At 45.8% G+C, this 16,058-nt stretch overlaps 1 protein-coding gene across 3 annotated transcripts in view; it reads right to left on the bottom strand.

Moving 5' to 3' along the window:
* Positions 1–1,429: 1,429 nt before the first annotated feature.
* Positions 1,430–16,058, bottom strand: part of CAMSAP1 (calmodulin regulated spectrin associated protein 1) — a 110,009-nt gene continuing 95,380 nt past the window's right edge. For all 3 annotated transcript variants that reach the window (XM_073541136.1, XM_073541135.1, XM_073541137.1), the window contains 6 exons: positions 15,920–16,056; positions 15,529–15,743; positions 15,144–15,246; positions 14,937–15,052; positions 3,135–3,253; positions 1,430–2,778 (listed from right to left, as the gene is read on the bottom strand). In XM_073541136.1, coding sequence (XP_073397237.1) covers positions 2,476–2,778; positions 3,135–3,253; positions 14,937–15,052; positions 15,144–15,246; positions 15,529–15,743; positions 15,920–16,056 — 993 coding nt within the window. In that variant the 3' untranslated portion in view covers positions 1,430–2,475. The remainder of the gene's footprint in view (positions 2,779–3,134; positions 3,254–14,936; positions 15,053–15,143; positions 15,247–15,528; positions 15,744–15,919; positions 16,057–16,058) is intronic.

The following is a 16,058-nucleotide window of genomic DNA, read 5'->3' as shown; positions in this document are numbered from 1 at the left end:
ACCTTTTTTCGTGCATAGTGTCAGCCTCCTAGTGGCAGCAGCGTACACCCTATGGTATCTGTGTCCCCCAATGAAGCGATAGAGAAAAAAAAAAAAACAAAAACGCATCCGACATACATAACCAAGGATCATACGCAAGTCAGATGCCGGAAAGTACTTCCTATACCTGGAAACTCTGTTTGCATCAAACGTTCATAAAACATGACTTTTATATTTTCACCCCAACTTACATGTTAATCAGATCGGCGAGGGTCCAGGTCCCGAGATCGCTTTGTGAGAGCATGCACAGACAAAGTAAATGGGCTCAATAGAAGGTCTACGTATGCTTTAACAAAAAAGATAAAATGGGAATGATAATTAGCCAAAATGGCAATACATGTAATAAAAAATAAAATAAATAATGAACATGTCATGAAACATAAAATGAGACTAGACCTACACATGAAAAAAAGAGATGGAAGAACGAGGTACAGTATTTAATTTTATTTAATTTCAGTGCTTTCATAAAATAAATAGGAGTTAAATAACCATGGTGAAGGTGGGGGAGATACGGATCACAGGCACGGGGTGTGGGGAGCATGATAACAAATCCTCTTTATGCACTGTAGACTTATAAAGCTTTCGGTTATATACAAAAACATCGACAACGAATATATACAGAACTGCAGCAGTCTGGAGTAACATGGAAGAAGGGCATTACTGAGGATGGGGGGGCATTTAACGTGATGACATCTGCTGAGCTGACCTGTTCTCCCCCACCCTCCCCTACAATAAAATCACCATTTAAACATCAAACTAAATGTCTCGCCATCACCCCAGCGGGTTCTACAAATCCATACTGGGATCGGTACCCCGAGACCATAACGGCCATTTTTTTTTTTAGTGTAAGTACGAATACACGAGCGTCTTCCTTTTGTACCAAAGTAATTCAAGTAATACTTCAGACAAGTGCAAACAGAAAAAAAAAAGAAAATATATAATACTCTAAAAAAAAATAGATTTAAATATTTCCGACGTCATGTTTTAACTAAAATGACAATAGCGCATCTCACGTAGTGTAACGGTACAGGGGAAAAAAAAAAAAGCTTCCAAAGTGCATAAGGTCATAAAACCATGAAGAGAGCAATTTCCATCCAAGTCTGAGCCATACGATTGTAAGTGTGGAAGAAAGATTTTTTTTTTTTTAAACACAGCAGTTTTTGATTTGAAAGCATTAACTCGATGAGAAGTGGATTTTTAATTTGTTTTTAAATAAGGGAGAAAAAAGTCACTACAAATATATAATATATATATATATATATATATATATATATATATATATATATATATATATATATATATATATATATATATATATATATACATACACACACACCCCCATGGTCCTGTGTCTCCCAATGAGGCGAAGGAGAAAAAAATGACGCATCACTGCACACACATTCTGCTTTTTATAGTGTGCTTCTTCTTCTAGAACACAGCAATTGTAACACATAAAACCATTTATTAAAAAAAAACTATTCTGGTTTCTTTTTGTTTTCTTTTCTATTTTATAAGTGCACTGATATATTCTATACAGACATGAGTACCATGCGCATAATGGAACTGATCTACGTCTATGCCAACACACTTGGCGGGATGTATCACTTGGAGTGAATATTTTAATACCACTGGAGGGACTGAGGTAAGGGGATTAAAAAAAAATAAAAATAATTATTACATCCAAATCCGTATTTGTGGTGTGTAATCATTTCATCTGCTGTGGATTGCAGGACAGCCATATTAGTGTGTATAATTCTTAAACATCAGCTTACAGAAAAAAAAGAAAAATGAAACATTTCCCAAATATCAGCAGCACAAAAGAAAAAAAAAAAAAACACAAACAATCCAGCAGTAAATACAATTACATTTCCAAGATTTTACATTTCCTTCCATCAAATGTTTTATTTTTGCTTTTTTTTTCTCCCCCTACAACTGCTGGAAATTATTATTTTCAGGTGCCTCCCTGTTTCCATAGTTTATCAGTTTGGGAGCACTTCAAGTAACTGGAAATCCACTTGGTAAAAAGAAAGAAAACAAAAAGGAAAAAAAAAAACCCATAGCATCATGCATGGAGTTCCTTGTGTTGAAGGAGTCAGTTTTGATTTTTTTTTTTCATGGCAGACAACATCCACTGAAAAATGGTATAAATGAGAGAAAAAAAAATAATGAGCACATCTTCTTATTTAATGGTTTTGGTGTGGAGAAACTGAGACCTGCAGCAAAATAAAATGGGAAGAAAAAAAATATATATATATATATAATTCTCATTGTCTGTGTAAAACGCACGCATATTAAAACTTCCCTTTTGGAAAAAAAAGGAATAAAACTGAGGGAAAAAGAGAAGAAAAAAAACATTCAAAGTGCTGCACTGTTCATATCCACTGCAGGAAAAGGCGTAAACATGTTCTTCTAAAACCAGCGCCGTCACTCCGGGGGTCACTTGTACAGCGGGTTCTTCTTTGGCAACGCGGGTCGCTTGGCTTGCCACAAGTGGTTATGTATAGTCAGTGCGTCGACGCTGACAGACATTGTTTTGGCGGGGATCACAGCAAACTGTTTTCTGTCCGAACTGTATTTGTAAAGTTTGTCAATCATTTTCTTGGTGATGGTTTTGGGGCCCGTCCCCGTCAGCTTACAGATTTCCTCAGAGTCTGGGTAGTAAGAATAAAGTGCTCGAAACTGACAGCCAGCGTCGCGGAACAGGATGATGTAGTGGTTGGAATCACACTTTTCTAGTTCCTGTATTTACCAAAGCAAAACAAAACACAATAAATTAGTGCAGATTTTTTTTTACCTAGCTAGACTATGTTAACAAGTCCCAGACCATGGACAATATCACAGTATACCTCTCGAGTGTACGCCAAGAACGTTCTGTGCCTAATCCATGCAGAATAGGTAGCAGTAGTATCTGCAGCTCACTGGGGAATTTGTGTGGATTTTTCCATTTGCGGGGAATAAGATTTCAGAACTTGCACTCACTACAGACTATCAGCAAATCCTATCAGGGTATAGCTTAGGGGTCTGCTAAATCCTGAAAGAATCCTTACAGGATAGATGTAGCCTTAAGAAAGAGACACGGTAAATTCTGCACTTACATCCAAGGTTAAGTTCTTCTGGGATTCGTTCACCTTCCCTGCGAGGCAGCAGTGGGATATAGCATTGTGGATTATGGGTTTATTTGACTTACTGCTGGGCTCTTTATAAAGTTTTGGACCTTAAAAATATAACACTGTATTAATATATAGTTGTCAACATTATCATTAGAATTTCAGAATACAGAAAATAAAGTCAACATTTTTCATACATTAACCCCTTACTGCCATGTGACGTACTATCCCATCCATGTGCCCTGGGACTTAATTCCCAGGGACGGGATAGTACGTCACAGCGATCAGCGGCGCCCACGTGGTGAGCGCCGCTGATCGCGGCCAGGTGTCAGCTGATTATCACAGCTGACACCCGGCACAATGTGTCAGGGGCGGTCACGGACCGCCCCCGACACGTTAACCCCTTGCACACCGCGATCAAACACGATCGCAGTGTACCGGGGGTTAAAGAAAAGCATCGGCAGGGAGGGGGCTCCCTCCGTGCTTCCCTGAGCCCCCCACAGCAGCGCAATGTGCACCGCTGCTGAGGGGGGGGGGCTCCATCCCTGCAGGTCCCCGAATCCAAGATGGCGGCGGGGACCTTCGGGGGCCTGCAGGGAGCCGGCTACCTCATGCAAGGAGGAAGCCTGTGTAGTGCCTGTGACAGATTGCTGATCTGCCACAGTGATCTGTGATGTGACAGATCAGCGATCTTTCACAGGACAGTGATGTCCCACCTGGGACAAAGTAATAAAGTTTAAAAAAAAAAAAAAAAAAAAGTGTAAAAATTTTAATGTCACGTGCCCGAAAATGATACCAATAAAAACGTCAACTTGTCCCGCAAAAAATAAGACCTCACATGACTCGGTGGGTCAAAATATGGAAAAATTATAGCTCTCAATATGTGGTGATGCAAAAACTATTTTTACAATAAAAAGCGTCTTTTAGCGCATTACAGCTGCCAAACATAAAAACCGCCATAAATAGTAAATCAAACCCCCCGTTATAACCCCCTTAGTTAGGGAAAAATAATAAAATTAAAAGAAAATGTATTTATTTCCATTTTCCCATTAGGGCTAGGGCTGAGATTAGGGTTAGGGGTGTGTTGGGGTTAGGGTTGGAATTATAATTGGGGGGTTTCCACTGTTTGGGCACATCAGGTGCTCTCCAAATGCAACATGGAGTCTGATCTCAATTCCAGCCAATTCTGCGTTGAAAAAGTCAAATGGTGCTCTTTCCCTTCCAAGCTCTGCCATGCGCCCAAACACTGTTTTACCCCCACATATGGGGTATCAGCCTACTCAGGACAAATTGCAGAACAACTTTTGGGGTCCAATTTCTCCTGTTACCCTTAGGAAAATAAAAGATTGGGGGCAAAAATATTATTTTTACGGAAAAAAATGATTTTTTTATTTTCACGCCCGGGCGTTATAAACTTCTGTGAAGCCCTTGGGAGTTCATAGTGCTCACGACACATCTAGATAAGTTCCTTAGGGGGTCTAGTTTCCAAAATGGTGTCATTTGTGGGGGGTTTCCACTGTTTAGGTGCATCAGGGGCTCTCCAAAGGCAACATGACACCCGCAGACCATTCCATCAAAGTCTGCATTCTAAAACGTCACTACTTCCCTTCCAAGCCCTGACGTGTGCCCATACAGTAGTTTTCTCCCACATATGGGGTATCAGCGTACTCAGGACAAATTGGACAACAACTTTTGGGGTCCAATTTCTCCTGTTACCCTTGGAAAATAAAAAAATTGGTGACTAAAAGATCATGTTTGTGGAAAAAATAAGATTTTTTTATTTTCACGCCCGGGCGTTATAAACTTCTGTGAAGCACGGGGGGGTTCAAAGTGCTCACCACACAACTAGATAAGTTCCTTGGGGGGTCTAGTTTCCAAAATGGTGTCATTTGTTGGGGGTTTTCACTGTTTGGGCACATCACGGGCTTTCCAAACGCGACATGGTGTCCGATCTCAATTCCAGCCAAAAACGTCAAATGGCGCTGCTTCCCTTCCGAGCTCTGCCATGCGCCCAAATAGTGGTTTACCCCCACATGTGGGGTATCAGCGTACGCAGGACAAATTGCACAATAACTTATAGGGTCCTGTTACCCTTGGAAAAATAAGAATTGAGGGTGAAAAGATCATTTTTGTGGAAAAAATATGACTTTTTAATTGTACCGCTGTACGTTATAAACTTCTGTGAAGCCCTTGTGGGTTCAAAGTTCTCACCACATATCTAGATAAGTTCCTTGGGGGGGTCTAGTTTCCAAAATGGGGTCACTTGTGGGGGGTTTCCACTGTTTAGGTACATCAGGGGCTCTCCAAACGTGACATGGCGTCCGATCTGAATTCCAGCTAATTTTGCATTGAAAAAGTCAAATGGCGCTCCTTCCATTCTGAGGTCTGCCATGTGGCGAAACAGTGGTTCCCCCTCACATATCATGTATCAGCGTACTCAGGACAAACTGCACAATAACTTTTGCAGTCCAATTTCTCCTGTTACCCTTGGTAAAATAAAAAAAATTGAACCTGAAGTATTTTTTTTGTGAAAAAAAGTTAAATATTCATTTTTTTTTTTTTTTTTTAAATATTCAAAAAATTCCTGTGAAGCACCTGAAGGGTTAATAAACTTCTTGAATGTGGTTTTGAGCACCTTAAGGGGTGCATTTTTTAGAATGGGGTCACGTTTGGGTATTTTCCTCAGTTTTTGAATCTCCCGCCCTTTCTGCCTGCCGCGCGCTCACACAGCTGTTTGCGTCCCTTCCCCTTTTCTAGTCAGGGAGACTCTGGGGATCCCTTCACTCACCGCAGCAGCGTCGCAACCAGGGGACCGCTGTCATATTGCTTCCTGAGCGCGGTATGTCGGGGTAGGCATGGGGCTGCGGCGCCGTCACTTTTACTTTCACTTTCCCCTCAGCGAGGGGAATTTCTCTGCTCCCTCCTCCCTTCCTGAGCGCGCTCTTTTCAGCGCGCCTTTTCTAGCCCATCACAGGGCTTCTTTCTCTTTGAGATGCCAGCCTCCCCTTTCTGTCATGCCCTCTCCGTCGCCGTTAGCCAATCACGGCGCAGCCGCTAAGCTCCGCCCCCTTCTTTCAGGGTGTATGCTGCTGCTGCTAGGAGGCTGACACTATGCAAAAACAAGAAAATTAGCTCCTCCCCGGCAGTATACACCCACCGACAGGCACCAAGCACCTCAGTTGGTGAAAAAGCAGTAGGAGAAGCAACGAGAAAAACTCGAACCATATGTACCAACCCAACAAGGGACTCTAAGACCCAACACGGTACAACTTAAACAGGGAGGGTGCTGTGTCCCCCAATGAAGGCTCCAAGAAAGAGATTTTACGGTAAGAACCAAAAATCCATCTTTCTTTATCGCCTTATTGGGGGACACAGAATACCATGGGACGTCCCAAAGCAGTCCCAAGGGTGGGAACAGCAAAAAGGAACGAAAGTAACCGAAAGGCTCAGGTCGGCCGGTGAGCCACCGCCGCCTGCAGAACCTTCCTACCAACCACAGCATCAGACGAAGCCTGGGTATGAACCCTGTAGAACCTCGTGAAGGTGTGCAAAGATGACCAGGTTGCAGCCTTGCAAATTTGCATGGCCGAGGCCTGGTGACGAGCAGCCCACGAAGCCGCCACAGCCCGGGTGGAATGAGCTCTTACTCCCGGAGGGGGCCGCTTTTCCTGAAGACGATACGCTTCCAGAATGGTAGAACGAATCCAGCGAGCGATCGTGGATTTGGAAGCCGGAAGGCCCTTCTGGCGACCTTCAGAAATGATCAGCAAGGAATCGGACAGACGAAAGGAAGAGGTCCTGGCAAGATAGACACGCAGGGCTCTAACTACGTCCAGTTTGTGGAGAGACTTCTCAAGAGGATGAGATGGAGCCGGCCAAAAAGAAGGAAGGACGATATCCTCATTGATATGGAAAGCGGAAACTACCTTTGGAAGAAAAGAAGGAACGGGCCTGAGGACGGCTTTGTCCTGATGGAGAATGAGGTAAGGGGAACGACATGACAAGGCCGCCAATTCAGAAACTCTTCTGATGGATGAAATGGCGATCAAAAAGGTGACCTTCCAAGAGAGAAGGGACAAAGGAATGTCCTGGAGAGGCTCGAACGGCGCCTTCTGGAGCGCGCTAAGGACGAGGTTGAGATCCCACGGGTCTATTGGCGAACGATGAGGAGGAGCCACGTGGGAAACCCCTTGTAGAAAGGTCTTGACCTGTGGTAGAGAAGCTAGCTCTCTTTGGAAGAGGATAGAGAGAGCGGAAACCTGGCCCTTGAGCGTACTGAGGGACAGACCCGCGTCTAACCCAGCCTAAAGAAACCCCAGGATAGACGGGATAGAAAAAGACAATGGGAAGACTCTTTTATCATCGCACCAATGGAAAAAAGCCTTCCAGTACCTATAGTAAATGCGGGAAGAGGCTGGTTTCCTGGCTCTAATCATAGTTTGAATAACCTGACTGGACAGACCTGATTTCTTCAGAATTGCGGTCTCAACGGCCATGCCGTCAAATTCAGAGACTGAGAATTCTCGTGGTAAAGGGGGCCTTGCGAGAGAAGGTCTGGACGGTCCGGAAGCCTCCAGGGAACGTCCGCGAGCATGTTGACCAGTTCCGCGTACCAAGGCCGTCTTGGCCAATCTGGAGCGACTAGAATCACTGGTACGCCTTCCGATTTTATCTTTTTGACCACCCGAGGGATCAATGCCAGAGGCGGGAACAGATACGGAAGTTGAAACTGGGACCACGGAGTCACCAGTGCGTCGCATGCGACGGCTAGAGGGTCCCTGGACCTGGCTACGAACTGCGGCACCTTGTGGTTCATCCGAGATGCCATGAGATCGACATCCGGGGTGCCCCAACGGTCGCATATCTGAGAGAAAACTGCGGGGTGCAGGGACCATTCGCCGGACGCTAGGCCCTGGCGACTCAGAAAGTCGGCTGCCCAATTTTCCACCCCTGGAATATGGACGGCGGAGATTGTCGGAACGTAACGTTCTGCCCAGCGTAGTATCTTGGCCACTTCTGACATTACTTGTTTGCTGCGCGTGCCCCCCTGATGGTTTATGTACGCCACGGCCGTGGTGTTGTCCGACTGAATACGGACCTGCTTGCCGGAGAGGAGGGGCTGCCAGTGAAGAAGGGCCAGGAAAATTGCCCTGATCTCCAAAAGATTGATTGGAAGGAGAGACTCCTGTGGCTTCCAGCGGCCTTGGGCCGCTTTCTGATGGAACACGGCCCCCCATCCTAGAAGGCTCGCATCGGTGGTGATGATTCGCCACTGAGGCGGAAGGAAGGACCTCCCTTGGAGAACTGACGCTGGCCGTAGCCACCAAGTGAGAGACTGCCTCACTCTGAGAGGAAGCCGAATAGGACGGTCCAAGGACCTCGTGGTCTTGTCCCAGGCTGAAAGCAGAAACAGCTGGAGGGGGCGAAGGTGAAACTGCGCAAAGGGCACTGCTTCCATGGAGGCCACCATCTTCCCCAGGACCTTCATGCAGAACCGAATGGGAATGGGAGCAGGCCTCTTGAGAGTTCTGATGCCCTTGGACAGAGTTGTAAATTTTTCCTTTGGAAGAAAAACACGGGCTAGCTCCGTGTCGAATTCCATACCCAGAAAGGTCAGACGCTGGGTGGGGATCAGAATGGACTTCTCCTTGTTGACCAGCCAACCTAGGCGGCTGAGAGTGTCCAGGGTTATCTGAAGGCTCCGGAGACAGTCCTGGTGAGACGAACCCTTGATCAAAAGATCGTCTAGATAAGGGATGATGAGGATCCCTCTGGAGCGAAGGATGGCCATGACGGTCGCCATCACCTTTGTGAAAACCCGGGGCGCTGAAGCTAGGCCGAAAGGGAGAGCTGTGAACTGAAAGTGGTCTCCCTGAAACGCAAATCGAAGATACTTCTGATGTTGCACACATATTGGAATGTGCAGATAGGCATCCCGAATGTCCACCGAGCAGAGAAATTCCCCGGGCTCCATGGAAGCAATCACCGACCGAAGAGACTCCATCCTGAAATGAAGAATCTTCACGTGGCGATTGAGCAATTTGAGGTCCAGAATAGGACGAAGAGAGCCGTCTTTCTTCGGGACTACAAAGAGATTGGAGTAGAACCCGGAAAACCGTTCGACTGAGGGAACGGGAACAATGACTCCGGCGGAAAGAAGGGAGGAAATGGCCTGCAGAAAACCCGGAACCTGGGCCCGCTGTCGCGGAGGCCGAGACCGGAAAAACCGTCTGTTCGGGAGTGAAGCAAATTCGATTTTGTAACCGGATGCAACGAGTTCTCTGACCCAAGCGTCGTCTACAACGGACAGCCAAGCATCCGCGAAAAAGGAAAGTCTGCCGCCCACCCTGGAAGAAATTCCAGGTGGGGGTGACCCGTCACTTAGACGAAAATCTGCCGGAATTGGCTCCTGCAGATCTGGAATATTGTCCTCTAGATCTCCAGCGAGGAGCGGGTTTGTAGGAAGGTTTCCTCTGATCCCGCTCCCTGGTGGCAGGCGGCCGATCCTGTTGAGTGGCGCTCTCCGTGGTAGAGAAGGGACGAAAGGGCCTGAATGGTCGAAACCCCCTTTTGTTGAAGGGACGTTTTGGTCGAGACTGGGGAAGCGAAGTACTTTTACCTCCAGTGGCATCGGAAATTATGTGATCCAGCTTTGCTCCAAAGAGCCTAGAGCCATAGAATGGTAGATTGGTATTCTGTGTCCCCCAATAAGGCGATAAAGAAATAAAGTCAACATTTTTCATACATTAACCCCTTACTGCCATGTGACGTACTATCCCATCCATGTGCCCTGGGACTTAATTCCCAGGGACGGGATAGTACGTCACAGCGATCAGCGGCGCCCACGTGGTGAGCGCCGCTGATCGCGGCCAGGTGTCAGCTGATTATCACAGCTGACACCCGGCACAATGTGTCAGGGGCGGTCACGGACCGCCCCCGACACGTTAACCCCTTGCACACCGCGATCAAACACGATCGCAGTGTACCGGGGGTTAAAGAAAAGCATCGGCAGGGAGGGGGCTCCCTCCGTGCTTCCCTGAGCCCCCCACAGCAGCGCAATGTGCACCGCTGCTGAGGGGGGGGGGCTCCATCCCTGCAGGTCCCCGAATCCAAGATGGCGGCGGGGACCTTCGGGGGCCTGCAGGGAGCCGGCTACCTCATGCAAGGAGGAAGCCTGTGTAGTGCCTGTGACAGATTGCTGATCTGCCACAGTGATCTGTGATGTGACAGATCAGCGATCTTTCACAGGACAGTGATGTCCCACCTGGGACAAAGTAATAAAGTTTAAAAAAAAAAAAAAAAAAAAGTGTAAAAATTTTAATGTCACGTGCCCGAAAATGATACCAATAAAAACGTCAACTTGTCCCGCAAAAAATAAGACCTCACATGACTCGGTGGGTCAAAATATGGAAAAATTATAGCTCTCAATATGTGGTGATGCAAAAACTATTTTTACAATAAAAAGCGTCTTTTAGCGCATTACAGCTGCCAAACATAAAAACCGCCATAAATAGTAAATCAAACCCCCCGTTATAACCCCCTTAGTTAGGGAAAAATAATAAAATTAAAAGAAAATGTATTTATTTCCATTTTCCCATTAGGGCTAGGGCTGAGATTAGGGTTAGGGGTGTGTTGGGGTTAGGGTTGGAATTATAATTGGGGGGTTTCCACTGTTTGGGCACATCAGGTGCTCTCCAAATGCAACATGGAGTCTGATCTCAATTCCAGCCAATTCTGCGTTGAAAAAGTCAAATGGTGCTCTTTCCCTTCCAAGCTCTGCCATGCGCCCAAACACTGTTTTACCCCCACATATGGGGTATCAGCCTACTCAGGACAAATTGCAGAACAACTTTTGGGGTCCAATTTCTCCTGTTACCCTTAGGAAAATAAAAGATTGGGGGCAAAAATATTATTTTTACGGAAAAAAATGATTTTTTTATTTTCACGCCCGGGCGTTATAAACTTCTGTGAAGCCCTTGGGAGTTCATAGTGCTCACGACACATCTAGATAAGTTCCTTAGGGGGTCTAGTTTCCAAAATGGTGTCATTTGTGGGGGGTTTCCACTGTTTAGGTGCATCAGGGGCTCTCCAAAGGCAACATGACACCCGCAGACCATTCCATCAAAGTCTGCATTCTAAAACGTCACTACTTCCCTTCCAAGCCCTGACGTGTGCCCATACAGTAGTTTTCTCCCACATATGGGGTATCAGCGTACTCAGGACAAATTGGACAACAACTTTTGGGGTCCAATTTCTCCTGTTACCCTTGGAAAATAAAAAAATTGGTGACTAAAAGATCATGTTTGTGGAAAAAATAAGATTTTTTTATTTTCACGCCCGGGCGTTATAAACTTCTGTGAAGCACGGGGGGGTTCAAAGTGCTCACCACACAACTAGATAAGTTCCTTGGGGGGTCTAGTTTCCAAAATGGTGTCATTTGTTGGGGGTTTTCACTGTTTGGGCACATCACGGGCTTTCCAAACGCGACATGGTGTCCGATCTCAATTCCAGCCAAAAACGTCAAATGGCGCTGCTTCCCTTCCGAGCTCTGCCATGCGCCCAAATAGTGGTTTACCCCCACATGTGGGGTATCAGCGTACGCAGGACAAATTGCACAATAACTTATAGGGTCCTGTTACCCTTGGAAAAATAAGAATTGAGGGTGAAAAGATCATTTTTGTGGAAAAAATATGACTTTTTAATTGTACCGCTGTACGTTATAAACTTCTGTGAAGCCCTTGTGGGTTCAAAGTTCTCACCACATATCTAGATAAGTTCCTTGGGGGGGTCTAGTTTCCAAAATGGGGTCACTTGTGGGGGGTTTCCACTATTTAGGTACATCAGGGGCTCTCCAAACGTGACATGGCGTCCGATCTGAATTCCAGCTAATTTTGCATTGAAAAAGTCAAATGGCGCTCCTTCCATTCTGAGGTCTGCCATGTGGCGAAACAGTGGTTCCCCCTCACATATCATGTATCAGCGTACTCAGGACAAACTGCACAATAACTTTTGCAGTCCAATTTCTCCTGTTACCCTTGGTAAAATAAAAAAAATTGAACCTGAAGTATTTTTTTTGTGAAAAAAAGTTAAATATTCATTTTTTTTTTTTTTTTAAATATTCAAAAAATTCCTGTGAAGCACCTGAAGGGTTAATAAACTTCTTGAATGTGGTTTTGAGCACCTTAAGGGGTGCAGTTTTTAGAATGGGGTCACGTTTGGGTATTTTCTATCATATAGACCCCTCAAAGTGGCTTCAAATGTGATGTGGTCCGTAAAAATAAAATGGCGTTGCAAAAATGAGAAATCGCTGGTCAACTTTTAACACTTATAACTTCCTAACAAAAAAAATTTTGGTTCCAAAATTGTGCTGATATAAAGTAAACATGTGGGAAATGTTATTTATTAAGTTTTTTGTGTGCCGTAACTCTGTGATTTAAGGGCATAAATATTCAAAGTTGGAAAATTGTGAAATTTTAAAAATTTTCGCCAAATTTCCGTTTTTTTCACAAATAAACGCAAGTTAGTTGAATGAAATTTTACCACTAACATAAAGTACAATATGTCACGAGAAAACAATGTCAGAATCACCAGGATCCATGGAAGCGTTTCAGAGTTATTACCTCATAAAGGGACAGTGGTCAGAATTGTAAAAATTGGCCCGGTCATGAACGTGCAAACCACCCTTGGGGGTTAAGGGGTTAAAGGTGCCTTTTTTAAGATCCAATGATTAGGGTGGATTTTACACTAATATACCGTATATACTCGTGTATAAGCCGAGATTTTCAGCCCATTTTTTGGGGCTGAAAGTCCCCCTCTCGGCTTATACACGGGTCATATACCTGGGGGTCGGTGGGGGAGGGGGAGCGGGGGTGTCAGAGATCATACTTACCTGTCCTGCCGCTGTCTCTGCAGCCTCGCTTCTCCACTGTCTCTCCCTTCCTGTTTTCAGCGGTCACGTGGTACCACTCATTACCACTCATGAATAGGTGCATATTCATGAGTGTAATGAGCGGTACCACGTGACCGCTGAAGACAGGAAGGGAGACCGTGGGTATGCGAGGCTGCAGAGACCGTGGCAGGATGGGTGAGTATAGCGATATTCACCTGTCCCCCGGTCCATCGCTGCTCACCGCTGTCTCTGCTGCATCCTGTGTCAGTGACGTTTAGGCAGCAGGGGGCGCTGTGACGTGGTTAGTGCGCACCGCCCCTCTGCTGGCTGAACAGTCACTGGCACAAGAAGCAGCAGACAGTGGCGATGGACCCAGGAGAGGCGAGTATGGCATTTTTTGCAGCATATGGGGGCATAGTCTATGGGGCAGCATATGGGGGGCATAAACTATGGAGAAGCATATGGGGGCATAATCTATGGAGAAGCATATGGGGGCATAATCTATGGAGCTGCATATGGGGGCATAATCTATGGAGCTGCATATGGGGGCATAGTCTATGGAGCAGCATATGGGGGCATAGTCTATGGGGCAGCATATGGGGGGCATAGTCTATGGGGCAGCATATGGGGGGCATAGTCTATGGGGCAGCATATGGGGGGCATAAACTATGGAGCAGCATATGGGGGCATAGTCTATGGAGCAGCATATGGGGGCATAGTCTATGGAGCAGCATATGGGGGCATAGTCTATGGAGCAGCATATGGGGGCATAGTCTATGGAGCAGCATATGGGGGCATAGTCTATGGAGCAGCATATGGGGGCATAGTCTATGGAGCAGCATATGGGGGCATAGTCTATGGAGCAGCATATGGGGGCATAGTCTATGGAGCAGCATATGGGGGCATAGTCTATGGAGCAGCATATGGGGGCATAGTCTATGGAGCAGCATATGGGGGCATAGTCTATGGAGCAGCATATGGGGGCATAGTCTATGGAGCAGCATATGGGGGCATAGTCTATGGAGCAGCATATGGGGGCATAGTCTATGGAGCAGCATATGGGGGCATAGTCTATGGAGCAGCATATGGGGGCATAGTCTATGGAGCAGCATATGGGGGCATAGTCTATGGAGCAGCATATGGGGGCATAGTCTATGGAGCAGCATATGGGGGCATAGTCTATGGAGCAGCATATGGGGGCATAGTCTATGGAGCAGCATATGGGGGCATAGTCTATGGAGCAGCATATGGGGGCATAGTCTATGGAGCAGCATATGGGGGCATAGTCTATGGAGCAGCATATGGGGGCATAGTCTATGGAGCAGCATATGGGGGCATAGTCTATGGAGCAGCATATGGGGGCATAGTCTATGGAGCAGCATATGGGGGCATAGTCTATGGAGCAGCATATGGGGGCATAGTCTATGGAGCAGCATATGGGGGCATAGTCTATGGAGCAGCATATGGGGGCATAGTCTATGGAGCAGCATATGGGGGCATAGTCTATGGACTCCACCCTCGGCTTATACACGAGTCAATAAGTTTTCCCAGTTTTTTGTGGCAAAATTAGGGTGGTCGGCTTATACACTGGTCGGCTTATACACGAGTATATACGGTATATCATATGACTATCGTCAAAAGCTTGGGCGCAAAAAAGCACAAGAGCAAGCATGCAATCAAGTGTGGAAAAGTGAAGAAGCAAGTAGGCAAGTGTTAGGAAAGAGAGGCAAGTGTGCAAAAGGAAAAAAAAAAAAAAAAAAAAAAAGGAAAACAAGTGAGGGATTGGGGAGAGCAATTTTTTGCAACTTGTATATCTTTTATATACACATCAGAAAGTGACAGCCTTCAATAACTACAGCTGCAAATGGAGAGATGAGAAATGTGTTTAAGTCTTAATGAACCTGAATATTCTGCCACTGATGCAACGGAAGAGGCGGTAGATGCATTCTCCCAATCCCGTTCTGCAGTTCTGCTCTGGTGCCTACTTGCCACAGACAATGTTTCCACAGAGTCCACTCTGCCATGGAAGGAAAATAACATGTTACTTCACAATGGTGAAATTATAGGATTTCTGCCTTCACCAAGTGCAAAGAATATCAAGAGTGTACCTGTGTGAAGGCGTTCCACCAGAATGGACACTTTCGGCCTCTGTAGTTGCACCGGATGCCAAAGACAGACTGGAACCAGATTGTGCGCTACTCAAGTTATCCGCTGTGCAGGCAAAAACATACAGAGCACATATTATAAAGGGGGGGAGCAAATGCTAGCAATTTCCAGTAGAAAGGGCTTTCTTTTAATTACACTTAATGCTGCCACCCAGATTTGAGTCTGCTCACATATAGACAATATTTCATCTAGATGGCCCCCATCCCACCATTAACACCTGCCACATGCACAGATTTCTTACGAACTCCAAGAACACCCAAGAGATCCCAGCAAAGCAGAAATATATTTCACAAAGCAAAGCCTTTTTCCTTTAAAAGAAAAACTTACGCGTTGATGAATACTTTGTTCCTGAGTCACTGTACGATTCCTCTCTGTGGACAGACTTCGGCCGAGACTTCTTAGGTTTCGGCTTGGGTTTGGGCCTCCCGATTCCTTGCTCTTCTAAGATCTGCTGCTGCTTCCGTCGCAGATATTCCTGTTTGATCAGTTCCCTTCTTGCTTTTTCTTCATCCTTACGTATACGATCTTCCTCAGCTTTCCGTCTTGAGTGGAAATTAAGAAAAAAAAAAATAAAATTATATTATATTTTCTCTTCCTATAATAATGCTCTGAAGCGACTGAGCCAAAGTTGTAGCTTCTCTAGATTTCCACTTTGCAAGTGGCTCCATGTAATATTTTAAAGCCGAATTTGGGCTCACGGCGAAGCCGTGATACTTACCGAGCTTCATCTCTCTTTAACTCGACCTCAGCTTCTAGCTGCTGCTTCCTGAGCCGAGCTTCTTCTGCTTTCTTCTGCTGTTTCAAGAGAAAGGCCGCTCTCTTCTTTGCCAGCTCATCCTCTGCTTTCTGTTCATCCT

This window comes from Dendrobates tinctorius, unplaced genomic scaffold (genome assembly GCF_039654945.1).
Source record: "Dendrobates tinctorius isolate UK_male_01 unplaced genomic scaffold, ASM3965494v1 ptg000120l, whole genome shotgun sequence".
NCBI classification, from domain to species: Eukaryota; Metazoa; Chordata; class Amphibia; order Anura; family Dendrobatidae; genus Dendrobates; species Dendrobates tinctorius.
The sequence above is the reverse complement of the archived record's forward strand: the minus strand, read 5'-3'. Positions and strand labels throughout refer to the sequence as shown.